A 16,167-nucleotide genomic window follows, 5' to 3' on the forward strand; every position below is an offset into this window, starting at 1 on the left:
CGGGTCTGTCTTGACCCCAGAGACCATAATATTAATCACCACACTATTCACCATTGTCAGGAGAAACCAAGGAGCAGGCTATTCTGCAAAGTGAAAAATTTTTGAGAGAGCTTAGAGAGAGTCCAAAGAGGCAGAAACTTTACAATAATATCACAGACAAATATGGCTTAAATTATTGTCAGTCATCAAACCAAAGAAATGCTTAACCTCAACCAACTTACAATAACTTTCAGGTTTCCCTTCACATCGAAAGACTTGATCACCCAGTTGACAGACTTTTTGCACTTCAGGATCAAGATGAGATTTTTGACCAGCTCAGGATCCTTTCGAGAAGGTCTTATGTCAATTATTATATCCACCTGGAAAGCACTAGGAGTGGGAAACAGAGGCAGGGTTAGGACCCAAATGCCAGAAAGTTGCAACTATCTCCCCTCTTCCAAGTCTTCATGTTTCCAGTGTCTGGCCAGTTGATTAAAAAGCTGGAGTAGATCCCAGGCAAATGACATGTGCAAAACAGATTGTTAGTGCACACATAACAAAATGGTCTTACATAACAACAGAAAAATATGACTGCTGATAATTAGCCACTAAAATTTTTCTCCTCTTGGGGGGAGAAAAAAAAGGTGGTTACTTAATGCAGCCACTGTTTGACATAGACTTGAAAAAACCAGAAGAGTTTACTTCTGAAGCAGAACTGTTGCTTTTTCAACCTTCGATATCTTCAGTGCTTCAATGTGTAACTTTCCAAAGTGCTATATGTTCAAAATCCTTAAAAACCAGAAGTGGGCAGCAGTTTGGTGAGTGAGGGGGAAGGAGAGATGGCAGGGAGGGGGGTGGTGTTTGTAGGGGGCTGGGAGAGAGAGGCAATAAAAAAAAATAGGGAACTTCAGAATAAGTGGCAAAAGGCTGGAGAATTTATATAAGGTTTGCTTAAGCCATTAACATTTGCTACAGAATCCTATCTTCACTGACTTTCCCAAACTTCTGGATATACAGTTACTAAAATAAAGAAAACAGATGGTCAACAAAGTGATTACTGGAAAATTGATGAACACAACCCAAACTTCTAAGAACTCAGCTTAAAAGAGAATTTTTACCAAACAATAACATCTCTGTCATTCTGAATTTAAAGGAAAGACTTTCCTTCCATCTTGGTTTTACACACTTGTAAATTATAAAATGAATGATACACTCAAATGAAGCCTTAGGCTTAATATCTAAGCACATTTGCCAGTGTTTCTATTCTTCTTCTCTTTTCATTTTCCACAAAATTCTTCATAGGAGACACAATGGAATCTCACCAAAACTGATCTTAGTTTATTCATTTTTGAAATAAAATTTGATTAGAATTTTAACTTTGAAATCCTTCTACAATATAAATTTATATTTTAAGACACTAGTCCACATGAAATGCAGGCTAAAGTGGAAGAAGGGCCAAATTTTCCTTTTTGTTTCTTTTTTAAAAAAATTCCCTATTTGTTCTTGATAGGGAAGGTTCAATTCCCAGTCCTGGGGCAGGAAGTTGAGGGTGGGAGAAGGAGAACAAGAACACAAAGGACAGTTAGGTCAGATCTAATGGCTATTCGGTGTGGCACTATGAAGGGCTACTCCGCGACACTCACCCGCACAGCTTTAATGTAGCGCGGACGAGTGCAAAAGTGCTCTGATGACACTATGAACAGAACTTTACACCATCAGAGTGCTAGTAAAATAATAATTATGTGAATAAGGCACATTTCATAATTTTCGTCTCAGGAGATAACCTCAGTCAAAGGAGATAATGATGGAGCAAAACTGACTGTGTCCTAATCAGTACCAAGAAGTTCAGAATAGGCCTCAGGAACTCATCTGGAATATAGGGGACCTAGAGACAGATGCAGGAAATACAGTGTACCACTGGTGCCTTTACTCCCTTCTTCAGAGCTTCTGTGAATCTCACCAAAAACATCGATGGCTCCCTCCCTCCTGCACAGGGAGGGCCCCACCTCGCCCTACCTCAAGTCAGGAAACATCTTTATTTTCATGCCTGCTCATTTCAAAACACTCACATACACACACTCACCTGTAGGGGTTAGAGTTGGGGGAGATTAACTCGATGATGTGTACTTCCTTATCTAGGGGCTGGCTGGATATCACACACCCTTCGGCTGCTTTGGGCTGAAGGTACTCAGCAAGGTAATTGAGTGAGAGAAAATTCTTCCCTATGTTGCACGTGGGAGGGAACACTTGATCTGAAAGTAAAGAAGCACAGGATAATCTGTCAAACCACTGAGCTATGTGGTGGTAACCAGACTCAATGGAAAGAAGGTGATGGTGACACTGAACAAGGGAAGGATACAGGGAACCACAAGTGCTAAGGAAGAGCCTTAGATCTCCTCAACCACTGCCCTGAAATGCCACCCTGTGGTCACTAGTGACCCCCTAGTGATCACCTCTAATGGCCTCTTTTGGTCTAAGTCCTCTCCTTTCTTGTTTTCTGTGCTACTTCTTGGTCCTCACCCATTTCCTCGGACCCATTTTCCGTCTCTTTCACTGGCTCCTCCTCCTCTGCCCATCCTTTAAAAACCAGTGGTCCTTAACCTTGGGGGCACGTCAGTATCCGCCTGCTTGGATCCCATTCCAGAGGCTCGGATTCAGATCTAGGTGGGGCTAGGAAGCTCTCTCTTTGAAAAGCTCCATAATTGATCCTGATATAAAACCAAGACTAAGAAGCTTACTTCCTTCCTCAATCTTCTCTTTGCCTTATATTCCTCCTAGACGATCTCAATCACTTCCACAGCTTCAGCTTGTACCTAGATCATGACTCCTTTTGTGAGCCATAGACCTGTACCATCACCTGCCTTCCAAGCACCTCCCAACTAAAGCGCCACTAAATATGTCACGGTCGGCATACTCAACACTGAATCAAATTATTGACCCTATCTCCAGATACGCTCCTCCTTGGAGAGTTGCTGCTTCATTCGTAGGAAAACCAGCTACCTTAGCAATCCTCTGGCCCACCACGTACAAATCATCATTCCCTCGTATTTATTCCTCACAACACTTGATGCTCTAAAGGAGGTAGGAGTTTCGGGGACACAGTGAGGGCAAACTTGCATTCTTTCTCATAATCTTGACACAGACAACTAATGTTTCCACAGCACTTGACTGTTTACAAGGTGCTTTCACACGTATTGTCTCACTGTGCTGAGGGCTGGTCAGCATCTCTACCAGGAAAAGCGATGCAAGTACCAAGAGTCTGAAGATACTCCCCCAACGGCACATGCCGTTTACACAACACTGTGGTTGATGGGATTTCCATTCAGTGGTTTAAATGTTTAAACAGAACTTGAAACTGCTGGCAGTGTGACAGCTGGGACCAGTGTCAAGGAAGTTCTAGGTGTAGCAAGCTCTTTTTAGAAGGAGTAATTAATCAGAGCCCTGGCACTTTAATGAAACAGACTTCTGCCCTTTTCATTTAATGGACAGGATGCCAGGGTTCAAATTCACGTGCAGGTCTCCCTTTGAGAAGCATCAGTCCAGGAGATCCCAAGGTTGGGTTGATACTGCCCTCTCCCCACCCCCACCCTCACAAGGGAGCTTGTGAAACCTCCCTTATGCTGAAATCCACAGCACACACTGTGGCGACAGGGCTCCATGCACCATGGCACCCCAAGAGCCACCCCTAGAACAGAGGGGACCAGAGGAGCTCACGAGGCCCCACTCGCAGGCTCATTGCAAGAGAGCGGTAAGCTCTGAAGGCTGCATTCTTCCCTAACGACCCCCTCAGAGAGAAGAGGCCAGGACTCCGCCAACCCAGGCTGCTGGAGCAGCCTCCTCTCCACATCTGCTGAGGGTTTTGCCAGAGGAGCAGATGAGGAATGCACGCCCTGCAGCTGCAGCCCTGCGGATGCCTCCCCCAGATCACAGGATGGAAAATGATCCTGGGGTGGCAAGGCTGAAATTTCATCAAGAATCAGAGGTGGTGTGGATGGGCCACGGGCGGGCCAGTCTGGAACGCAAGAGACTAGGAAACTCCTGAGACTGGCCTGTATCTCCAGCTCACAGGGTGCCTGGTTTGCACCTGGTATATAGTAGGGTCCATGGGATAGGTTTCCTGAATGAACAAATGGTGATGTGAGATTTGAAACAAATAATAAAATACTCACCCACGTCATGACCCTCCTAAGCCACTAGTGAAGGTTTAATGGTTTTAAAGTTGCTGTTACTAAGGGCTCAAGTCCCAGATGCCATTGTCACTAAGTTGAATAAGCTGATCACTTTTTGCTGTGTGTGTGTGTGTGTGTTTCCCCCAAATGACCTTCTGCATGCCTGGCATCAAAACTTACATCAACTGCCAAGTAGAAAGGAAACCACAAAGGGGAATCCCCGGGTAGAAACCTGGCATGTTTGGGGTAGTGGGGGGAAGGGGGAGCTTATTTGTATTTTAGGAAAAGATTGACAAATGACTTTGAGACCTTGAATGATATATTCTGAGAGCCTGGGAGGTGACGCAAGCTCCTCACTTTCCTGCTGTGGAAACTGAGGCTTGAAGCTTCACAGTTAATGAGACCAGCTGGGGTAAGAACCGAAAACTCTTCCATTCTTTTTATGCTAGGTATACAGTTTAGAGCAGTAGTTCTCAAACATTCGTGAGCCTCAGAATCACCCGGAGCGCTCGTTAAAACACAGATGACTGGACACCACCCCCAGAGTTTCCCAATTCGGTTGGTCTGGGGTGGGCTCGACAGCAGGCATTGCTAACAAGTTTCCAGGTGCTAAGGGTGCTGCGGGGTAGGGACCACACTTTGAGAACTACTGGGGATTGAGCAACAAGAGAGGCTCATGGCCTGGGGTCCCTGGGGTGTCAGGGAAGTTCGGGTTATGGGAAGCTAGCTGAGGTGGCTTGTTCAGAGGAATCTGATCCATGGTGATAAAACAACATCATCTTGTGGTCCGTCGGCCTAACCAAGGACTCTCACTTCCCCTAGCTGCCCCTCCCCATGGTATGCACCAGTGACATACCCAACTGGTGGCTGGCATCAAATTTCAGGGGCTCCAAAGGTGTTACCAAGGAGTTAACCAGTTTTTACTGAACTGGACACCAGGTCCTTTAAGTTCTTCCCCAACCTAGTGTGTGGCCTTGGGGACGTCACTTAATCCCTCACTTTCAGGGTAGGTGACAGCTGTGCATAGAAGCACTTTCACTGTCAAGAGAACAGAGCCCATTATTTTAAATGTTACTATAACACATTTTCTTACTCTAAGAATTCCAAGGGGGGCAATCAACATTCTTTCATGCTACTATATAGAATTGTGCTTCAGAAATGCAGACCATTGGCCAGGGCTTAGAAAATCTCTTACAAGAGATTTTCTATTTTGTTCCGATGGGACTTGACCTCTGCAATGAAAATTTAGTAACAAAGTTCAACTTTTTGAACCCAACTCTCATCTAAAACTTCTCCTCTCTTTAGTCTGATAAACAAGTCTTTCCATCCAGGTAGCCCACTGTCACTTTTAGAGTGTGCTGATTTGGCTAAAATACAGCATCAGGCAACAGGCATTAGACTCAAGAGTCAGCATGCACTCTAATATCAGTGTCCATCTTTCCTGCACCTGTCCAAAAGCCCAGATCCAAAAGAGGGCTGGGAACAAGCATTCAGGAACCCATCCTGCACTGCCACGCTGTCTGTGGAGGAGGTGACACCTGCTTTAGGATTCAACAGAAAGCAGATAGATGCTGAAGACCTGAAATGCAGTTTTCACGCAATCACCGGACTATAACAAGGACCCATTCACAAGGGCTGTTATTTCTAGTAATTTATAAGGGTCCCAAATATACTCAACTAAAAATAATGATGAGAAAATTTCTTTTTTAAAAAAATACACTTTCAAAATTGAGTCACCAGATATTTCTATCCCTCCGCAAGGTAAAGAAATTAAAATGGGCAATTTCTTATCAAGGCCAAAGAGTTCCTTTCTCCAATAATTTGTCCTTGTAGCAGGCCTTAGTATTAAAAATACATTCAAACACTTTTCTTCTGCTATCGTCCAAAATGTAACTGACGTCTTGAAATAGTAAACTGACACTGGCTTCAAATGTTTGCCAATAATAGGTAAGAGGCAGCCTGCTGTTGACCCAACCTGCCAACTCCTCCTTCTTTGCCATCAGTTATCACCTCCTTTCCCACACCCTTGGCTTCTCGCCTTCCACTCACTTCTTCTGACTTCCGTGTATGGATGTCTTCTGAATCCTACACCACAACCTCCTCCTCCCCTCGCAGTGAAGCTACTCCCCCATTTCTCGCTTGGCCATTACCAGGCCTGTTTCCTCAGATGGAAAATGGGAAGGAGGGGATGTGTGGGGAACGGGCCCCAGTGATCCCGCGGGTCCCTGCCAGCTCCAATTCTGTAATTATAGGATTCCTTGCCCTAACCACCTGGTCTCAGAAAAGAAAACAATTGACTGTCATAAATCAGTCATTATTTGAAACCACATAAAATTTACCTTCCCCCACTTTAATATAAATGTTCCGTGCTATCTTGAGTTCGGTGAATGAAGTGACTGCTCCATACTCCTTTCGGGCCCAATTTAACAGATGTTCATTTCCATGGGGAAAGCGCCTTTCTTCTGTTTCTGCTGACAAGGAGAAGTTTCCTGATGAAAACTGGACCACAGAACCCTCAGACACCTAGAGAAAAGAGAATTGCATGTTTAATGTGGTACAGTCACCTGGAGCTGAATCATAAAGAGAGAATGCTTATCAGACAACTAACGATTTATTTGTCAATCCAACCTCCTCCCTTTGTTATACAGGCAGATGATCTATTTTGAGCAGCTGATTCAAGAAATAACCTCAAAGCTACTTCTATCTGCTAATGTCAAAGCTACCATCGACCAGAATGTCCCTTTGAATTTTTAAAGAACTTTGGGAGAACAGACTACAGAATGCATTGTGAGTAATCATACAAATTATCATTGCTGTTTTCCAGGTATCTAAATTTCAAGTAATGTGTTTCAAGTCCAGTGGGAAGTTTTGGTGAGTGTTGTCATGAAATTGTAATGGGCTTCAGGATCAGGGCAAGTGAACTTGACTTCCATGTCTTCCATCACCACAGGTGCACAGCCAGAGTCCCTCTAGTTCATGTTCTGAGCACTGAGATAAACAAAATAGCCAGAGGTTGCCAGTCTCCTACCGCATTACATTACTTCCTAGCAGTGAGATGAATCTGTATTAGTTTATTTTGTAAGAGCCCCCAAATTCCCATAGATAATGAAGTCAAGAGGCTTTTGGACTCATTCTAGTAAAACTTTCAGAATGCAAGAGCCACCTCCTTGCTGCATGTATTTAGACCATCGCTGACCTAGCAAATCATAGTATATTTAATTAACTCATTCAAAAGAGGACATTTATCATTGTGTTGCTGTACTATAATCAAATTTAGTTGCTGGTGAAAATATGCATGTCATCCCTATTGGCTACCATTTATAAAATAACTGATTTTATCAATGTCAGGGTGAAATGTGAGCAAAAAGACTCACAAATTCCCAAGTCATAAAACTATATATGTCTCGTATTACATTTCATATTAGCTATTTATCATTAACAAAAAGCAAGCAGGTTCAAAAGAGGTTATAAATAGCCAGACTGAAAACAGGTTGAGGGCAAGGATTTTGCTTACGATTCTATTGCTTACAGCAGCATTTTCAACCTTAACACGCATACAAAATAGTACTTACCTATTGTGCTAGGCATTAATATTTTCTATTCAATTATATATACATATATATTTTTTAATGCTGGTAAAGAAGTACTTCACCAAATTGATTCCATGACCTATTAAAATGCTATGGTCTCCCTTTTCGATGAAAGCTAGAAGCACCTAAGAGCTTCTAAATATCCTGAGGCCCAGGCCACAACCCAGATCTGTGAGAATCTTTGGGGCGGGACCCAGGCATCAGTATATTTTAAAGCTCCCTGGGCGATTCCATTGTTTATCCACAGTTGAGAAGCCCTGCCTTACTGGGTACTGAGTGATCCAGAGGTTGAAAAACACTGTTGTAGGTCAGGCCCGGTGTGGGCACCTCGCAGCTTCCTCTCCACCAGTGGTCCTTAACCATGGGTGATTCTGTCCCCCAGGAGACTTTTGGCAATGTCTGGAGATGTTTTTGATTGTCACATCTGGGAGAAAGGAGCTAGTGAGTCGAGGTCAGGGATGTGCATCCTACAATGCACAGGGCAGCTCCCACAGCAAAGAATTATCCAAAATGTCACTAGTGCTGTGACTGAGAAATCCCGGTCTACACTCTGGACTGACGATGTTACTACCACTCAAACACCTACTGGAGCCCCAAATTGACAGCCCTTTTTATGCTAGAAATCGGGCTCTTTAGTACCTAATAAAGAGTAAGAGAACAATTCTGGTTTGTATTGACTTGAAAGCCTCGAACTAATCATTCATAAGCTGGCCGTAAACTATGACCACGAATAGTAGTTACCACTTACTGAATACCTACTACGTATTAAGCACCACAAAGTGTTATCAAGTGTGCTAATGACATTTGCCAAATCTCCCAATGCCAGTTATAAGCAAAACCAGCAGGGACCATTTAGCTTCAACCTTGTTTTGACATCGCCTAAATAAAAACCCCCCCCCGACCCCCATCCTGAGCTATTTACAATAGCCATGCCAACCCGTGTATAAATCCTCTGAGGCTTAGCTACTCACCAACTGAACTTCAAACAACACTTATCTGATTTTCTGATTTAAGCACTGTAGTAAAAATCAATCTTCTTTTCACTGAAAAACACTTGTGCTAAAAAGTCGTTTTTATTAAGCCTGTCACCGAAGAAAACCACAAGAGTCCAGAGACCTCTGTCCCACTGCCAGCACAGTTCTGAATGCTTAGGCAAGCATCCCTGAATGTTCTGTTCCTTTTGTTCTCATCTGCATTATAGCCATCAAATAAAACGCTGGGGTTTTAAATATGACATACACAGAGAACATTTTTTTCAGAGTGGAAGGTGGATGTATCACCTGGGAACATTCCAGAGGCAAGAATGTGAACAGTGTAAATAAGAGAAGAAATAGGGAGCAACTTCGGAATGTATCCTGAAGCAATTAACAAGTGATACCATGGGATAGCTGATGCTTCGAGAAGGGGCAACTCCTGGCTGATCCCTCTATGCACCACCAACCATGCTCAAGTCTGTCATCTCCCAGGCCAGCGGTAACGAGGATCATACTCTCAGGGCTGAGGAATTTGGAAAAGGAGCTAACTGCCACTCCTCAGGCACATTCCAAAAAAAAGGAAGCAGAGCTGCCAGGGGCAGTGAAGTGTCCCTGACTGCAGGTCAGTGGAAATTTTCTGCTGTGGCAAAGTTAGTCAGCACTCCGGCTGACGACCAGTTCTCCTGGCTCTGACAAAGCTGGATGCTGACAAAGGCCTGCCCTAAGCCCCACCTGGTTTAGAAGGTATTGTTATTCCCCCCCGATCCTCCGAGGGAAGACCTGTGAGGTAGCTACTGTGATTTCCCTGGTAGAGAGGAGGAAAACTCAGAGAATCTCAAGGCCCACCTGAGGTCAGAGAGTCAGCACCGGGGTATGATCGGGAGACTTTCGACTTCTGGTCACAGGTGGCCTGTACTTGAACCCTTCCAGAAGGAAGACCTCACTAGCTCCTAAGGCAGAAGAATTCAGTTCTTACTTTTTATCTATAAGACTTGCCTTCTATCCATTTGTCTAAACTGTGCCTTCCAGCCCAAAGAAGTCCTTCCTCTTTCCTCCATGAGACAAGCCTTCAAATGTTTGAAGATGTCACTCGACCCTACGCACGACTTCACTTCTTTAGGGCACTATAGCAGCCCCCTCAACGCCTCCACGGACACCATGGTTGTCAAGACCTCCACCAGCAGAGTCTGAAATGTGGCGCATGGGACAAGACTCAGGGTTTGGAGCGTGGTCCAACCAATGTACTATGACGGCAAATTTTATGTGTCAACTTGACTGGGCCAAGGGGTGCCCTGATATTTGGTCAAACACTATTCTGAGTATAACTGTGAGGGTGTTTTTGGATGAGAGTAACATTGAAAAATTGGTAGACTAAGTACAACAGATTGCCCTTCCTAATGTGTTTGGGTCTCATCCAATCACTTAAAGGCCTGAATAAAACAAAAGGCTGACCTTCCCCCAAATAAGAGAGAATTCTCTTGCTTGACAGCCCTCAAATTGGGATATCAGCTCTTCCGGGTCCTACTGCAGCCTGGTCCTAGAAAGCAGCCTACTGGCTTTCTAACTTAAACTGGAATATCAGCTCTGCAGATTTTGGACTTGGTAGCCTCCATAATCACGTGAGCTAATTCCTGACATAAGTCTCTTTCTGTGTATATGGGGACACTGCATATGGCCCAAGATGACATTAGCTTTCATATTAGCTGAACCCTGCTCTTATCTCATATTCATTAATTTATGCTTTAAACATACATCCAACAAATACATACTGAGTACCCACCTACTCTGTGCCAGGCACTGTTCTAGGTGCTGGGGATATAGTAGAGAAGGCGAAAGACAAAATTCCCTGTCCCTGTGGAGCTTACAGTTTAGTAAGGAAGCCAGTGGAGCAAAATAAGTAACATATCTAATATGGCAACCAGTGCTATGGAGCAAAATAAATTCAGAGAAGAGGAGAGGGGTACTATACTTTAAATGTGATGGGGAAAGTCTGAGAAAGTCACTGAACAGTTAAAGACCTGAAGGAGATGAAAGAGTAAGCCCTGTGGTTAGGGGAAGAGCACTTGTGGCTGAGACAGCAGTGAGTGAAAAGTTCTGGCAGGGGAAGGAAGAGCAAGGAGGCCAGTGTGACCGCAGCACATGCGTGAGCAGGAGAGGAGTAAGAGAGAAGGTCAGAGAGATCACAGAGGACACCAGTAGGTCCAAAAGGACCTTGCAGACCCTTGTTAGGGAGTGTGATGTTTAGTATGGGTGAGATAGGCCACCACTGCCAGTTCATGAAAACATCTAACAAATGTTGGAACAGGATCACTCTGGCTGCTGCATCACGTCGGGACTGAAGGGAGACCAGAAGCAGGAAACTAGTGACAGACTTCTGAAATTATCCAGGGGAGAAAGAGTGGCAGGTCACTCCGGGGAGGTGGTGGAGATGATGGTACCTAAATCCCCAGGTCTTTATTTGATGAGATTGAGGCTCTTCACATCCTTTCTTTACACCAGTAATTCTTTTAATACAAAAAAAAATAAGGCTTATATTTATTCTTTAGATCCATATTTCAAGTCTTTAGAGACCATATAAAAATCCTTATTCTGCTAGCTGTCAATATATCTCAATTTCATATGAGTGCTTCCTGCACATTCATCTAAATTCCCGAGAAGCTGAACAAGACCAGGCTGAGGTCTGTGACTTACAGGCATACCCCCACACTGACCCAAGCACATTATACAGCCCTTACTGGGGTCCCAGGTTGTTCGCCAACTACAAAGTGACCCCAAAAACTGTCCCCATGTTGTAAGGGCATCATGCTAAAATCTGTCAAGGGCCGTGCTAAAATAAAGACATGATATATCAGTGTCATTACTCTTCCTGTCAAAGTTCTAGTCCAGCCATCTTCATGGTCTGGCTTAGGTTAAAATTTGTGGAAGAGCATAGATGTAAAGAAATTAGCAAAGAAGAAGGAGAAGGGGAAAGAGAAGGCGAAGGAAAAGGGAAACGGGAAGAGGAAGAAGAAGAAGAAGAAGAAGAGGAAGAAGAGGAACAGGAAGAAAGACAAGGAGAAGAAAGGAAAATAATTTCCTAATATGAGGAAGGGTTAGAATCACTATTGCAAGGAAAATAACTACATGAGTGAATGTGAAATTGCTTTTTTAAAATGTTAAGAGCAAGGATTTTATAGTCAGATAAAATATCGAAAACTTTCCAGGGCCGTTGATTCTATCCGCCATCCTCTACCTTATTTGCAGGTCCATGCCACGCTACCTCCCATTTCAGGCCCTTACATCTCAACCAAACTGTTACCGTGACCTCCTATCCTGCAAGCTGCCAATTCTGTCTCCCTCTATTCCCTCTCCTCCACCCTGACACCTGGGAGACCTCTCTAAAAAGTAAACCCGCGATGAGGCAGGATAACATCTAAGCATTTTAACTGGTACATGACCAGAGAGGGACTCTGACCACCCCACTTCCCACCACTCCCCATGTACCCAGGATTCACCATATGGACCACTCACGGTGGCAGAACACATCATGCTGCTTCAGGCTCCCAGGTCATTTTACATCCTGCTCCCTGCCTGGACCACTCTTCCGCGCCTTGCTCACCTGATAACTGCTCCTTGCCCTACTACGGATATCACCTTCTCTGTGAAACCAGCGAGGCTCCCTTTCTCTCCTCAGGATGAAGCTTCCCACTGGGCCTTGTACACACCTCACGTGAACTGCATCATTTATCAGCAAATCTGCCACCCTCAACTGACAAAGAACTCCTCGAGGGCAAAAACACCTTGTTCTTTCTGAATCTCCTGGGCCCAGCACAGTGCTTGGCACAAAGCAGGGGCTCAATAATTGCTTGTTGAATGAAAGCGCAACGCTGTTACTTACAGGAAAGGATACGCCATAATTTCATTCCTATAACCCTTACTTCCCTCACTGCCCAGGAAATGATTATTCACGCAAGCTTTAAGGCTAATGATTTGATTTTTTTCACTCAATAACTCCACCTAAAAACCGATTATTAAATCATTTAGTAGTTCCGTGGTTTCCCCCAGAATCCACTGATCTTTCCTCCTGCTTGCTAATTAAAACCCAATCCTCTGACATTCCCTGACATGACAAACGTCTTCCTGTGGGAATGAACAGAGCCCTGAGCTCCAAGAATACCGATTCTTACTTAGCAAGCATCTGTGGAAGGGGCAAATGTGAAGCACGTACGTCACTGTCCCACAGGTCCCAGGCTGCCGAGACCCACACTGCGCCACCTCCTCTCCTGAATGCTCTTCCTACTCAAACTACGCACGACATTTGTATTTTAAATTCTAGTTATGCTACCAGACTTTTTTAAAGAGCAGAACATTAGTCTATCTGCCAGTGCTGGGAGTTTTATTACAAGAACTTACGGCTAGGCAACGAGAGCCAAGTTTATTATTTTTTCTGGATCAGATTCAACAACCTTGTCCAAAAGAGCAAGCAGAAAGCAAAAGAGGCAACTGGCCCTTTTGTTTCCACACCTGCGTGAAGCTTTAACTCTTCAATCCCTAAGCAGATCCGCTGAAGCCTCAAGATGGAGCTGCCAAGCCTGGGTGAAGTGAACAAATCCTGGCCCACGGGTGCAGTCACCATTTTCCTGGAACTGAGTTCTTCATTTTAGCACTTATCTCAGCACATCAGCTGACTCAGAGGTCTGGCAGCTGCATCACGGTCTCTCTCTGGGCCGCCTGCCCCCAAGTTGCTTTTATCTTCAGGGAGGAAGGAGGGAGGAGCTCTGCTGAGGACAGGGCCTTGCTGTAAGGTCTCACCTAGACCTGTCCCTCTCGGCCCGTCTCCTTGACTCCCTCCACTCCTAAAAGAACGCTTCCCGATGAACAGTCCTGATGAAAATGCTAGATAACAGGTGGTAATTAAGTCTCATCTGAGGTTTCACCTCATCTCCTTCAAGTCCACTCACATGCTACCTTCTCTGTGGGGCCTATTTAAAATTACAATCCAAACACCCAGCAGCCCCAACTCTAGCAATCTTGATTCCCCCCAAACCTGTTTTACGTGTTTTTATTTCCATAGTATAATACAGTCACCTTGCAAACTATCATATAATTTACTTATTTAGTATGCTTATTGCCCATCTCTTCCCACTAGAATGCAAGCTCCTTCAGAGGCTGGGATGTTACAGTATGCTTTGTTCACGGGTATATCCCAAGTACCGATAACAGTGATGGGTACAGAAATGACACTCAATAAGTATTTGTCCAATGACTGAATGAGTGAATGAATGCATCTTGAGATCCAACTAACTGGCAGTGACTCCCTAAAGCTCTGTGCTAAGAAGGATTCTGAGGTCCTACTGAGGAGTAGTGGAGAACTGGGAATGAGTGCCGTGGTCAGCCATGTGTCTGCCAGCGACTCAGGGCTGTCCCTGCTCTGCAGTAATCAGTACCCACTAGCCACCACTGAGCATGTGAAATGTTCCTAGTTAAATTGACCTGTGTTGTAAATGTAAAATACATACCAGACTTTGTGCTATGTCTTATAGTTACGAAAAAAGTTTTTAAAATCTCAATAATTTTTTTATCGATCACATAGTAAATGATATTATTTTGGATATCTTGGGTTAAATAACATATGCCATTACAATTAAATTCACTTACTTCCTTTACTTGTTAAATTTACTAATAGAAGCCTTAAAATTGCTTATGTGGTTTGCATTTTATTTCTATTGGCAGCATTGCTCTAGCGCCTCCTCCAATATGACCCTAAGGAAAGTTGAAATGATAATGTCCATTTACCCACCCACTTCTTGGTCTGGTCTCAGAACATAAATTACTATCAAGAAGACATCTCAAGCCCAATGCTTCCCAAAGTGTGATCCTTGGAACGGTATACCACAGACAGAAGCACATTAAAATGCAGATTTTAGGGTGGGATAGACATGCAGGGTCCAGGAACCTGCCTTATAATCTCCCCGCCATGATTGAGGATCACAGCTCTAAGCCATAGATACAAGTAGCCTTTGTAAAGCATTAACTTGATTGCTCAAAGAACAAGCTAAGAGTCTTTCCCCTTGCACTGGTTAAAAAACAAAAACAAAAACAAAGCCAAGAGGGAGAGAGTAAAGCCACGTCAAGTCACGGATGGAGTCATCCTCTTGCACATATAAAAAGAAAGAAATGAGCCTTGTGAAATAAGAGGAGCCATAGCTCCCCAATGATATAGAAAAGCCTGCTGAGATCTCAGAGGAAAATCTGTTCCAAGACCCACACACGTGCACACACACACACACACACACACACACACACAACAGCTCGGCTATGGTCCATGTGCAGCTTGAATTATCAGTTGGGTGAGTGCCTGCTATTCAGGTTACAGCTCTGTGGGGCTGCTCTGACTCGTACACCCAACTTCACACATTTACATAACTTTGGCATTGGTGAAAAGTTCAGCACTTGCACAATCAGAATCCGTTCCTTTCCCTCTTTTGTCCTGCCCTACACCCAACTTCTACTATTCCTTATTCCTTTTTCCTGACTCCTGCACACAGACAAATTTCTTTTTGGAGTTGCCAGCTTAGGAAATAGAAAGAGCAGACCAAGGAAAACAGATGAAGCAAGGAAAAACACACTGACATTTCAGAAACAGCTGCCATGCCAAGTATTCGCTAGTTTGATTCTACGGGAAAAAAGACGCACAGTAAAAGAGAATAGGCATTTCTCTAGAACTCAGGTTTATGTGTAAGTAGGATCTATGCGCGTTGGTCCTAGAACTCGTAACAGTGCCCACACAGAAAGGCATTAAGGAGATGACGCTTTGATGTATTTTGTGCACAAAATCCAGTAAAACCAAACTTACATAAAGTGCTGGAACGGAATTGAAATATTTACCTCCCACATGAGGACTGAACCCTACATTCTGAAAGAGGAAAATCACACGTTCTCCCTACCCAGTTCCTGGGAGGGCTGTGCTTGCTTATTTCCTCCAAAGCCACGTGACGTGAAATGTGGTCTAAAACATGTTTTCTATTAACCATATATCATGACTCAATGTTTTTCTAAGTTTGTTTTAGAGAAATAATAAGTTCCATGCCCACGAACATACAGTCATAATTTGCAAAGCTACATATTCATGAGCCATGTGATTATGGTACCTGCCAATCGCGCATTCAAGAAACACAAATCCATGTAACCATTTAAAAACTCTTGGGTGTTATTATTTCGTATCCATAATTAGATTACTTTCTTTCAAAAAGATGACTTAAAACATATTCAACAATTTTTCTCAAAACATTCATGATGATCACCCTCTGCTCTTAATTTTTATTTTTGCTGAAATATAAAGAACTAAGGATTGAAACCACTCTCTGTTCTTAACACCCTACATGTTTACACATGTCCAAGAGGAAAGTTCTGAGATGCTGCCCTTCGAATATAAACATGCACAAACTTGAATGTGAGCCAGTACAAAAGCAACAC

The 16,167-nt window shown here is 43.8% G+C and overlaps 1 protein-coding gene across 1 annotated transcript in view; it reads right to left on the minus strand.

The window, feature by feature from the left end:
* TGFBR3 (transforming growth factor beta receptor 3) overlaps positions 1-16,167 on the minus strand; it is a 185,331-nt gene that overhangs the window by 40,485 nt on the left and 128,679 nt on the right. The window contains exons 5-7 of the mRNA XM_033114407.1: positions 6,488-6,671; positions 2,063-2,231; positions 222-369 (exon numbers count right to left, since the gene is read on the minus strand). Of these exons, the coding sequence (XP_032970298.1) occupies positions 222-369; positions 2,063-2,231; positions 6,488-6,671 (501 nt within the window). The remainder of the gene's footprint in view (positions 1-221; positions 370-2,062; positions 2,232-6,487; positions 6,672-16,167) is intronic.

This window comes from Rhinolophus ferrumequinum, chromosome 9, assembly GCF_004115265.2.
Source record: "Rhinolophus ferrumequinum isolate MPI-CBG mRhiFer1 chromosome 9, mRhiFer1_v1.p, whole genome shotgun sequence".
NCBI lineage: Eukaryota > Metazoa > Chordata > Mammalia > Chiroptera > Rhinolophidae > Rhinolophus > Rhinolophus ferrumequinum.